Below are 12,597 nucleotides of genomic sequence, written 5' to 3' on the forward strand. Positions count from 1 at the left end.
AATCTTTATCACTCCTGCAGCTGTTTCTACAGAAAACTTGCAGGGAATAGGTGCAATGACATCCAACAAGCAATGGTTACATGGCTGAAACCAAGCCAAACTTAACTCAATTTTCTGACATTCAAAAATTTGAGTTACTTTCCAATCTTAGCTTTCTTCCCAAGTTTCCTCTGGTGGCTTGATGGTATCTAACCAGAAAATTGCTAAGATGTAATTAAATTAGTCGGTGTCAAGCAGGTGAGTGGAGCTTCAAAAGGAGTGGAATTTCACAAACCACCATGAAAAGATCTTTATACACCTGTGCTCTTGAGGACCTACACAGGTGTCTTGTTTTTACATCATCTGCCTGCACTGCTAAAGATTCACATAAAGAATAACAAGTCTTTTAAGGCTACTAAGAAAGTATTAGTGAAGTTAGAAAGCCACGAGGCATGGACTGTTACGTTTCACTTGGTAATTCATCCCACATAACTGAGTCGGCTGCTGACCCAGGCAGAAAATACAGAGGAAATGGCAAAAGTTAATCAGAAGATGTTGAAGCACATGAAACAACAAACAGGCAGCTAGACTGTGCAGTAGATAAGTCTGAAAGGAGTCAGAATGGAAAAGCAAGAACACCCGCTTGCTTTAATACCTTCACCTCAGTAAGAACAATATAATCTTTCTAGTTCTACTGTTACCCTGGTCCCTATTTCAATTAAATCACACAATGTATGAGATCTCTGCCAGTATATAACTCAGTATTAGGCATAAAAGTCAGATATTGGAGTAAAAAATATTTATTGAATTTGTAGCTATTGAAGCTATGTGGAGTTTGTTTTTCCTTCCTTTCTCCAAGCCATTAGACTATTAGATTTAGTATGGGGATAGAGGTGATGATATATACTGAAGGTCTAACTCAAAAGGCTTACAGATTCCAAAAATCCCGCTCAACTTTAAGGGAACTCTGGTCTCCTTCCCACGGATCAAAGGCAGATGTGGGCAGCTTTCACGTGAATTACTTAAGTCTTGTGGAATTCTAAAAAAACATGCACCCCAAATGAGAAACGCTGCAAGTTACTGTCCACTTAAAAGATAACAGTGGAGAAGTCTAATGACAGCATGTTGATAGGTTTTAAGCACTCAGTTAAGGCCAATTAGTTCATTTGTAAGCACAATTTCAGATAAGCTATAAAGTAAAACAAATCTGGTGGAAAACTTACAAAATAACTGATACCTCAGCCTCCAAAAATAGACTACTTTAAATTTTGACATATTTAAAAACACCTTACATAGTCAAAATATTTTGACTATGAAAACAATCCTGCTGCTTTCCACAGACTTCCTGAGCATCCTCTTGTTGCACTAGCATGTCATTTTTCAATAATGTTCTAAAAATGTGCTGTGGGTTCAAGCCACTGCACTAATCAGGCATGCTCTGTGACAGACCAAGAGAGAATCACAAACACTGCTGGGAGCTTCAGATTCCGCTCTTATTAAATATTAGCTTGCATTTACAAACTAGACCAGATTATCAATGGCAACACTATTACACCAGCTGACTTCTTGAAGAAATCCAACAGCATTCCTTTTGACCATTTCATGTGCTGGGCACCAAGACCCCCTTGCTGCAGAGAACCAGATGCACAGGCACTTGGAGCTGCATCATAGCCACTGCACTTTACACCCCTCGCAGTGTAAAGCGGGAAAGACCCTCTGGTCATGCAGAAATAGCACATTTGTTTTTTTCTAGCCAAAAGACGCTCTGTGTTGAGCTGCTGCACCAGAATTGCTGCTGAGCAATCCTGACTGTGCTCAAGTGAGGGCAACAGCAAGTACAAAACACCAAGGAAGGGATCTCCTGCCTCTCCCCACAAAAGCACAGAGCTGAACTTCACTGGCATTTCATTTTTACATGGACACAATAGAAACATGCTAAACGTAATGCACTAGAACGATCCTTCCTAAGCATGTAGAGTTGAGGTCTGTTCAGTCCCATGAACTAATTCTGCTGCTTCTTTCACCTGATTTTTCTTCAGCTCTTTAGGAGGTTACCATCTTTGTGTATCACCTTTATCTGAGTCTGTCTAGATCCGCTGTCAGCTCTGAAATGTTTCTCTTTTCACTTGCTAAACATTGGTATTAAATCCTTTGCCAAAATAATTATTCAAATAGCAACTATTCCATATGTCTTCTTACTTTACTGAAGAACAATAATGTAATTCAAAATTAGACCATAAATTCCTCTTGAAAAACCTCACACCATATTTGAATCATAACAATAACATACAAGTGTATTCTCATTTTACACTTGACTTGCCAAGAACTCTTCAGGAAACAAGTTGTTACTATTGCATTTCTTGCAAAACTAATTTAAAAGCCAGACTGCACTGAGGTTAAGAAGGTCAGGTGCTCCTCTCCAAGTAGTTAAGAGTTTATACAAAAACTCAGGGGGCTACTTCTAACTGTGAAGGCAAGAAATTTGTCTTCCCAGGATTCTATTTTATTACATAAGAACTTAAGACTGCTCCCCCCTCCCGGGGAAATAATGAACACACCTTTATTTGCACCCTCTTTTGCCCCTCGTCTCCCAACAAGTCTAACGATAAAAGTCCGGTATAGTAAAGCCACATGTGTATAACAAGTAAGAATGGAAGTTAAAAGAACACTAACTCTATCGACGTTGAAGTAGCAGAGTGGTATCGCTACAATGATCACACAGTGTTTATCACAAAAATACCATTTTTCCCCTAAAGATCTGAGATACACAAGAGCTTTGCACACAAAGTTTCCAGGAAGGCTTCATCAGCCCAATGACACATTTGGGATTGCTACATTTCTTGCAATGCATCACAGATTAGTTTTGCTGACATGCATGAAGCATGTCCTGAAACACTGAGAACAACTACATCTCTCTGTGCCAGTTCCAACAACACAGTACTGCTAAAAACATGCCTAAAATATATGCTGACATTTCCAATAATGTTTTTTTTTAAATGAGAGCTATTTCTTAAACTATAATCAACTACTTGCTTTTCATATTTGATTAAATAACACATGACTTTAAGCTTATAAATTTAGTCTTCTGACTCCGTATCAACTAATCTCTCATTGATTCCCATGCCTCACAAAATGTATTTCCAGAACACTAACCCACTTCACAATACTAATAGTTCTTTAAATGTAAGGGCACACATGCTGGTATATAGCTTTTTGCTGTTTTATTTGAACCAGAAGTTACATATTCTTTTCATTTGTTTGGTACCCATTTTTATCCAAAATATCAAGTCTTGCACATCCTAGGAAAAAGATATAATAACTGCATTTAAGAAGTCACACACATGGCATATATGCATGGGGAGAGTCATGGCTGCACACTTAAAACACCATTAGGTACACAATTTTTTTCTCTATTCATTTGTGCCCCTCGCGTTTTTTTTTTTTATTTGTTTGTTTTAGGAAGCACTGAGCACTTCCAGAATAAATGAATTAAGTAAAGCTAGCTAATAGAGCTTTGGATACTATAATATTTAATATCCCCGTCCAAAACTGTAAATCATTAAGAGCTGCAGATTGTAACTTTCCACTTGAGAATCTGCTTCTCTTTCCAAGCTGACTTAGCAGACATGAAGAATTTGTTACGGAATCCATAGCTGAAACAAACTGCTAAATTTGCCATTTAATGACTGCAAATAGTTTTAACCAGTCAGTTCAACCATGTTCAAAGCAAAAACCCTGATGTTGTTATTACTTACAAGAGTACTAATACAAGAAAAATTCTGCTGTAAGTAGATCTGCATTGGCATTTTACAGTGCCAACATGTTTGCATTGCTACTGTAGGAACAGAAAAAAGTTGATGTATCAAGTTCATGGATAATAGTTGCAACTATTCTAGACGACCAATGTACAATATTCAAAAGTTAAAACCACACCTAGAGTTTATTAATTTTTTTAATCGGTCTGCACTATGGCAGTTACCATTTTCTTCCAAAAAAACAGAATAAGCATAATTCTAATAAATTAGAATAAGCATAATAAAATTAGAATAACCAGTGTTACTATACTGTAGAATACAAGAAAATAAGCAAAAACTATGCACTACATAAAATACTTTTAAGTTATACTTCATTAGAGGTGTTCAAGAATTGATGGAGTGGACTATACTATGCATAAGCTCCAATAAAATTGTCCCCAGCCTATCAGTTTCCAAATTGCACATATTCTCTGAGTGGCTACATACTAACCTTTCACCACTCCCAAGAGAGGTGGCGAGTTCTCTTGAGGGGTTCTGTCAGGTTCCTGGGGAGGTACGACCATAGCAAGTGTATGCACTGGTACACGTGGAACCTTAAAACAAAGCCACAGACACACACTCAGATAAAAAAAAACCTTTTGAATGGACCAGATCTTGAAGTGTTAATACAAAGATACATTTCTACAGCAGACCTCCATTCCACTCTTCCCAAACTGTGTATGCTATGCTACCTCTTGGTATAACCTGTCCCATGCTATTTTATTGTGGATAATATGTCAAAGTTAACTATGTTACTCTTCTCAAAATTCCAGGCTGTGTAGGCTGGAAAACTGTTAACATCCTTAGGCTTTTAATCAACTATCTCCACTGGAAAGCTACCTCTCCAGTGTGCAGAATTCTAAATTTACATAATATATTTTCTTTCCTATAACAACCAAAATCAGCAACAACATTTGAGGGGTGCTGTCACAAGGGTTTAGAACTGTTGAAACAACATACTGAGCAAATGAAACCGAGAAAATAGTATTCTTTTGAGATACTAGGTTTGGGACTACCCCTTCTAAAGAGCATAAAAGTGAACAAAGCTCATGCACTCTTCAGGACACTGCAGACAATACCTATCAACTTTCTCACTCTACCATTTTTAAATGCGTGGACTTTTAAAAATTTTTTTAATTCTTTCCACTTTACATGTTCACATCTAAACTAACTTCAGAAGTTAACTAAGGAAGTGCTTTTTTGCAACATTCATGGTGATGTTAAAAAAAATTCCTTATGCCTTACCTGAGACTGATCCTGAGATGGAGGTGTGAGCTGAGACAAGTCTGCTGCAGGAACCGACAAAACATTGTTTGGGTAATCCAGCAAGTAAGAAACAACATTTGTATGTCCTCCTTTGGCGGCTTCAATGAGCATTGTTGAGCCATCCTGAAGTGAGATTTTGGAAATAAAAGGCCAGAAGATGAATTTTGCTACTTGGTGTAGCATGTAAGATATGAATTAGACCATTTAAAATTGCACATTTACTAATCAATTAAAGCAACTACGTTGGTTCTTTCAGTACCTATGATAAATACATAGTTTTAAGTGAATACCTTGAGTCGATGAGTAGGATCTGCACCGTGAGCCAGAAGGAGCTCAACAACTGCCAGGTGGCCTCCCGCGCATGCCAGTGACACCACTGTGTGGTCATTATTAGCTGTAGCCCTGTTAACATTGGCACCTATAAAGAGAAGATCTCAGAATAAAACACGCGGAAATTCTTTTTAAAAGAAAGTATCAACAAGTACAGTATTTTCTGGAACAGAGATAAACTTTTCTCTTCTAATCTTCCTAATTCATACAGACTTCTAGGGTAAAAGCAAGGGATTTTGAATAACTGATGGCTTCTACACATCATCCTCCTCATCTTGTAAAGACAAGACAGTAACAACAGTAACAGCGGGCCTCCTAAGTGGCAAGAGAGAGGGAACACGTACGGTGTACAAAGCACAACTTCTAAATTTTCATTCTAAGCACTTATCAGTGGAATTCCACCACATGGTGTAATTTTCCCTGTTTCAGACAGTACTTGAGGATGTATTTTTCCTGAAGAAGGAAGTGCTTTTTAAAGAAACTGAAAGTATTTGATATATTTCAAATCTATTTATTTATCTACACAACAGAGTAGGAAAAGTGACTAACAAAATATTTTGTGATTCATTGTATCATGAACTAAATGAAATTCAAAAAACCCTTAACAGTTTGACAAATGCTCATATACACATAACCAGATTAATTTTGGAGAAGAATCACAAACATGCAGAATTATAAAGTGGCATTTAAAGTTTTTAAATTAGTTATTTAAACCGGCATTTTACCTTTGCTAATAAGGAATTGCACAGTGCATAAATGACCAGCTCGCGCAGCCTTCATTAGTGGGGTTCTCCCACCTTCAGATTCATGCTCCTATTGTAAAGAAGAAATAACAGATGTATAAATGGGCAAAAATTATACCATTGCTTCAGCTTTTGAACCATCTCGTGATGGGACCAGAACTGCCTGTCTCAGTAGAAGATCTATCTTATAAGCTGACTGTAATCAATATAAGCTGGCTGGAATCAATTTTCATGTTACCTTAAATACTGAATCATACTGTCAAAAAGCATTAAGACCACATCCATACTGTTATCATACAAAGATGTTTCCCTACTTACATACTGCTTTTTATTTTAGTGTTCAAATGCATAACATACTTGAGAATGGTAACATCTTGTTTCCTCCTCAAAAAGGGACAACTATTTAACACAAATATCATCCAGCAACAGGAAGTATACAAATAACTATGAACTGAGGTGCAACAGTTCTGAGAGCTTTCACATGCTGCATGCCAGACATTAAAATTGCAATAATGCCTGAATTGCAGACAACGTTTTTAAAACCCACTGAAGAGGATCAGCAATAAAAATGAGACAAATCACTGCAGGTCACAAATAGCCTCTGAATAAGAGGACTGAAGAATAAAGCACAAAGAAGACAAACCAACAAAAAAGGAAACGAGCAACAAGAACAGTTTTCTAATTTAAAAATTTCTGAATACTGGAAAGATGTGGCTTTATACAACTGTATTAGAGAAGTTACAGAACTAGAAAATTTACCTGCGATGTAGACATGATCAATACCACAAAGAATGCTGACTAATCAACCCTCTCGCAGCAACAAGGGGAAAGAACATCATCTTCCTGGGAGCGTTTGTATTTGTGCTCTGAATATTCAGTCTGATCAATAATGTACTAGGACCGTGGGTTTTTCTAATTAAATATCTGGGAAGCCAAGCTCTAAATTCACTATTTACTTCTGGAATTGCATATATATCTGACAGTGAAAGTTAACATGAAACTGCTATTTACAAATATAAAAGTGGATGCTACAGCTATTTACAAATATAAAAGGACAAGAATAGATTCGACAGAACAAATCAACTCCTTCCCATAGTTTCAGTATTCCTGAAAACTCTGCATATGTCCTTTGACATATGGCTTGCTTTGGTTGCAAGCTGCACCTTAAGTTAGCTTTCTGTTCATACACTCAAGGAAGAAACCTCTTGACTGGATCTTCTATTAGAGACTGACCCCGTGCAGAAAATAGAAACCAATCCTTTGCTGTAATGGGGGTTACACTACCCCTTCTCCTATGTGCTTTGGAAAGAGTGGAAACGCTCTGCTCCTGTGACCTTTGTAAGAACTTTGTATTATTGTACACCACTTTAACACACATTTAAACTCCACATTAGTGCTCCGATTTCTTTGCTTACTTGGTAGTATAATGCATAAGTGCACAGAGGCAGGTAGGAAGTAACTTTTTTTTTTTTTTTAAAAAATACGTAGATTCCACTTCCAGGGCAAACGACTGCTTAGCTGTCGATAAATATATGCATGCTTTTGGATTGTCTGCATGTCAGAAATATTTGCAGGACATGTAAAGCTAATCATGTTAGTATGTGGCCCTATGATGTGCAAGAATTATTACCATGCTCTTGAGCTCTGATGCTTACTCTGGTATTTGGCATAGTTTTTCCTTCCTTAGCCACTGCCAATAGATGATAAAAAGCCAGATGCTGCTTTTTGCCTTATTGCACAGTAAACCCCTGGTACCGCCAGCAAATCACTCACAAAGCAGCTATGGATGCAAAGAACTATTGAACAGGACTGCTGAGCAGGACAAGAACATTACTGCCCAAACAATTTAATACACATTTCTAAATCCCCATTGATGCAACAGCAAAGATGGCAAGAAGCAAAAATTATTTTAGGTCATCTTAGCTATATTCAAGACAGTGAAAAGCCATCCTATATTGCATTCAAATGTAGCATTTCAGATAACTAGCAGTAAGATATCATTATTTGCAACATTCTCTTTTCCTAACAGACTTCACTGTTGAATTCTTAAACATGGATGTCAGGAGGCTTCCTCATTTAAATGCAATGCAGTTATTCTGCCCAGTTTAACCAACTGTCACTTCATCAAGCAGGCAGAACTTGATCCTCAACTATTATACACTTCAAATACTTGCAGTACCATACTGCAGTATTGGACTGCATCAGTCTAGCCAAACTAAACCATTTGTGTGCCCACCTGCTGTAGATCTTCAAAAGTTATTGCATTTTGATGGTATTTTTCACATCGGAAGATAGAAATGCATATTTTATTTTAAGATGAAATTAATTCAATGGCTTCAGCACTCTATTTGGCCCCAATAAAGGCTAGCAGATAGCATCAACTCAAGCTTTAAGGGAAAACATCTAGAACAAGGCAAAATAAGAAGCTGAGCCAGTACAATGCCTTTGTCTACTTGCATCCTTTCTTTTACCTAGAATGGCCATAAATTTCAAATATTTTTTGTTTAGCTGCAGTAGATAATCAAAATCAGAACAGAGAACACGAAAGCTGTCCAAAAGCATCCCCCATCAGCTTTCCAATGCGCTTCTTCCTTGTATTAATATGAAGTACATGCAAATACTTGTTTTGTAAGAATGAAAACTAGCAAAGAGTACTCATCTCCAAAGTCAATTTCCCCGGCTATCTGTACTGTAGGACTCACCACAGTATTCTGTCTCTCTTCACTGCTCCAATCCTGAGAAATATTGCAGGTAGTATGATCAGAAAGAAGTATAAGGGAGAACACCTATGCCAGCTTTGACTAGAAAAGACATTCTGTGAACACTTGAGTGATGTGCTCTCCTGCTAATTCTGCTTGAATAGAAAAAACACCCGAGAAGAATTTTCTGTAGGTTTGGGTACCAGATAGGAAAGAAGGGGAAAGCAAGAGTATTACCCAAATCAGGTAAGAGTTTACATTATCTGCACCTTTTCCACTGGAACTCAAAAAGGAGATGAGAATCCAGTCAGTAATAATTATTTCCTTTCTAGACAAATCAATACTTCAGAGAGCAGAGCAAAAGCAGTGTCATCAGAAGCATCTTACGACAATCACTGATTTTTTTTTTTTTTTTTTATTCTTTATTCCAAGTTCTCTGTTTTAGGCAATTCCAAGATCAGCTACATAAGGGCTTCCCCCCACCCCCCTTGTTCTCCTTGGTTCACAAGTATTCATGGTTGACAAATATTATTCACTAGGATATTTTTTTTTAGTTTGTTTCAAAAGTCGTATGTTATTTAAAAGTTCTAGAACAAAATCTGCATTTTCAAAGTAAAGGTCCAACTGCTCCCTTCAATTCTTTAACAAGCCTCTCTCATGCATGACAACAGTGAATATTTAATAGAAATCTAAACGTTACTCTAAGCAGAATGATTTAGACAAAGTTTTTGATGCAAGACAATGGCCAAACAATACAGTTCTTAACACTATGCCACTTTGCTAATTTTCAAGATTAAACTCCTATCAAGAGATACAGTATTCTAGTAGTCACCAATCTAATTGTCCTAGATAACCTTCCCGAGATATGTAGCAAACCAGTATTTCAGAGGCAGCTAAAAACTCAACTAGGCTTCTAGTTTAAATTAAATATCTGAAAAGGGAAGGCCTTACAGGAAGCTAGGTATGTACTAACACATTTAACATAGCTACTTGTGCTAATTGACTCAATGAGATAACTTGCTGCATTTGTGAAAGTTGAGATACTGTCTTCTAAAAACAGGGTTTTAGAAAACCCAACAGAAGGGAAAATGCAGGACAAAGATGACACATCTAGTCTACACAGCGAGTCTCTGTATTTTTGAAGAAATTTAGATGCCTTAAAGCCATGCTTGCTGTTAGCATGTATCCTGAGTCTGCAGCTTACAAGCATCAAAGGCCAACCTCACCTGATGCTTGCCCGGCTCTATGCCCTCCAAAATAGTCTTCTTTAAGTCCTCCTGCTTGTCCTGCGGAAGGAAAAAGAAGAACTCACGGCTCTTGTTCTACAAATAAATGTTGGTTTTGGTCATGAAGACCTGGAATGTATACTTAAGTAGATCAGATCCACCAGCTGAAAACTCTGTTTTGCTGCAATTAGGCAAGCAAGCACAAAGGTAAGACCAAGCAATGCAGCTCTCGCCAGCCATTCAGATTCATGAAGAGAGCACAAAGGTCATACACAGCATCTTGTTAAATACAAGATGACTTTTTCTTCACTACTGGCAAAAGAGAGCATTTCATTGTACTTTGCACCATCCAGAGACTAAACCACAACATCCAAAAGGTGTTAACTACAAAAATTAGCTTCACATGTCCTACAACTTTTTGCTTTATTCATAGAAGACTGATGGCCAAGTCTAAAAAGACCTGAAATCCCTGACCTTCCCCTGATGGTTCAGGAAACAGTATGGAAAAACATGATAGCTTCTCAGATCCCTCACTGTAACGACAACATAGCTATCTCCAGCATGGTTTCATTCAAATCCATAAAGTATTGGCTACATTTGTAGATGTTTAACTGCTGCCTTATGCACACTACATCAAACATGCAGTGTGTCATACACATAAAGGAAAGTGAGTTTCTAATTAAGGAGCCACATTAGTGTGAGGGCTGTTATCAGCTGAAAGCAAAGCAATGATCCCTGCAATTACAAAAACATCTGTCTCAAAATATTTTGTCATAGGGGAAGAATCAAGAGGTAGTTTGGTATGCCTGTATATTTTGGGTTTGGTTTGGTTTGTTTTTTGCAGCTGGAGTTATGTGGATGCTAGGTAGCCAGTTTTAGTCTTCTATGGAAAGCCACGCGTGGAATTTTAACAAGTATAAAGAGCTTTGGGAAGAGACTGACAGTGTAAAATGGGAAGAATTCAAGGACGAAGTTGCCCTCAGGGGTTCTCTTCCATCTCTCAATTTCAGCATAAAAGCACCCATCTATCTTGTAGCAGAAAGGTAAACTCCATCACTAGATGAACTGTCTCGTGCAGCAGAGCCTCATGTACAGCTGCAAGGCAGCCCAGATTAGAATATCCCAATTTAAAACTCTTTTCTGTACTTCCCAGCTGAGAAAAGCTAGGATCTTCTTGCTGTCCAAAAAAGAACAATCTCTCTTGTTTTCAGCTACACTGAAACACGCAAAGATGCAACCACCTTGTCAAGAGCAGTCTCACTTTCAAAAAGGAGACGGGAATCTCCAGTGCGCAGCATTCCATCCAGGTCTGATTCTACATTAAGAGGGAACAGGCATCCAAACAGGCACTGTTAGTTTATAGAAAGGTGTACAGCTTAAAAGCAGGATATTACCTTTCATTAAATATCACCAATACTCTTTGTGAGCTTTACAGTCCTTAACCTAGTTCCTGTGGAAACATACATGCACCACGTATGTCTTACCTTATACAAACTTTGAGATGAAAGTAACTGCTAGTAAAGACACAAAGAAGAAAAAAAAAGAACTCTTACAGGAAAAACAAGTCTCCTCTCACCTTTGAGATTAGATAAATCCTTGCCACGCAGGTAAATAACTATTACTGAAGTGCTAGTTATTTTTTCCTGAAGCTATTAAACCATACCATCTCTTAGAAAAATGCTTTTAGCAAATTGTATTTCAGAGTTCTAATCTCCAAAATTTTACTCCTATTAATCACAAAATCTAAAGTAGGTGTTTTGTCCCCATAAAGAAGTTTGTAAACAAGTAAAATATTCATTTGGTCCAGTGGCAGAAGCTCAGACTAAGACCCTGAAAGTCTTTAGCCCTGCAGGCAATAAAGGAACTAGAATGCAACTAAGGCACAGATGGGATCACAGGCTGAAGTCTTCAGATGTGCCTCATATTAAGTCATTCATACTTGGCAAAAGCAAGTTGATTTAAAAATGCATACATTAACAAGGAAAGGTGTAGGCCTGCCAAGCTAGTTTTGTTACAGATTTTGACACGCCAGCTTTGTGCCTGTAAGGACATGGAAAAGACAGATCCCTTAAAGACGGGCATCAGAAAAGCATCAGAATAATTGGTAACAAGCCAGACTTCATAAACAATTAGTCACAAGGAGATACAAATTAATCAAAATACCATACACAATTGATCACCTCTCCAGCAGACAGGAACAAATGAGCGTGTGCTCTGAGACTGTTCATTTCTAGCATAACTTGTCACTGCAGAGTTTTAAGGAAAACATTAACCACAAACAAAAGAAAGTTCATCTTAGCCATCGTTTTCTTTTAGTTCTCCTGGTTCTTTATAAAGCCACATTCCTTAATGAATCTAACAGAGCTCTCAAGATCTTCACTGGTTCTTGGACTGAATTACATATTTGATATCTAGGCCAGAGGATCAGTCCCTGAAAAGCAAGAGTCACCAAGTTTTCTACTTTCCACAAGAAAACAGCCTTTTTGTGCTGAGACGTGGTGGTAGTAATTGCTCCCCGTTCAGACAAAACTCTACAGGGACTAGAATCACTTATATAATG

The 12,597-nt window shown here is 37.7% G+C and overlaps 1 protein-coding gene across 23 annotated transcripts in view; it reads right to left on the reverse strand.

Annotated features, from left to right (window-relative positions):
• Positions 1–12,597, reverse strand: part of ANKHD1 (ankyrin repeat and KH domain containing 1) — a 122,409-nt gene that overhangs the window by 44,669 nt on the left and 65,143 nt on the right. For 20 of the 23 annotated variants that reach the window (XR_015705306.1, XR_015705307.1, XM_087760098.1 and 17 more), the window contains 5 exons: positions 10,038–10,097; positions 6,095–6,182; positions 5,330–5,457; positions 5,019–5,162; positions 4,225–4,327 (listed from right to left, as the gene is read on the reverse strand). Coding sequence is in view for 21 of the 23 variants with exons in the window: in XM_087760098.1 (XP_087616224.1) it covers positions 4,225–4,327; positions 5,019–5,162; positions 5,330–5,457; positions 6,095–6,182; positions 10,038–10,097 (523 nt within the window). In the remaining 2 variants the exon portion in view is untranslated. The remainder of the gene's footprint in view (positions 1–4,224; positions 4,328–5,018; positions 5,163–5,329; positions 5,458–6,094; positions 6,183–10,037; positions 10,098–12,597) is intronic. The other 3 variants (XM_087760101.1, XM_087760094.1, XM_087760102.1) reach the window with 1 other exon arrangement.

This window comes from Nipponia nippon, unplaced genomic scaffold, assembly GCF_047370975.1.
Source record: "Nipponia nippon isolate SJK-2023a ecotype South Korea unplaced genomic scaffold, ASM4737097v1 scaffold_21, whole genome shotgun sequence".
In the NCBI taxonomy this organism is placed as follows: domain Eukaryota; kingdom Metazoa; phylum Chordata; class Aves; order Pelecaniformes; family Threskiornithidae; genus Nipponia; species Nipponia nippon.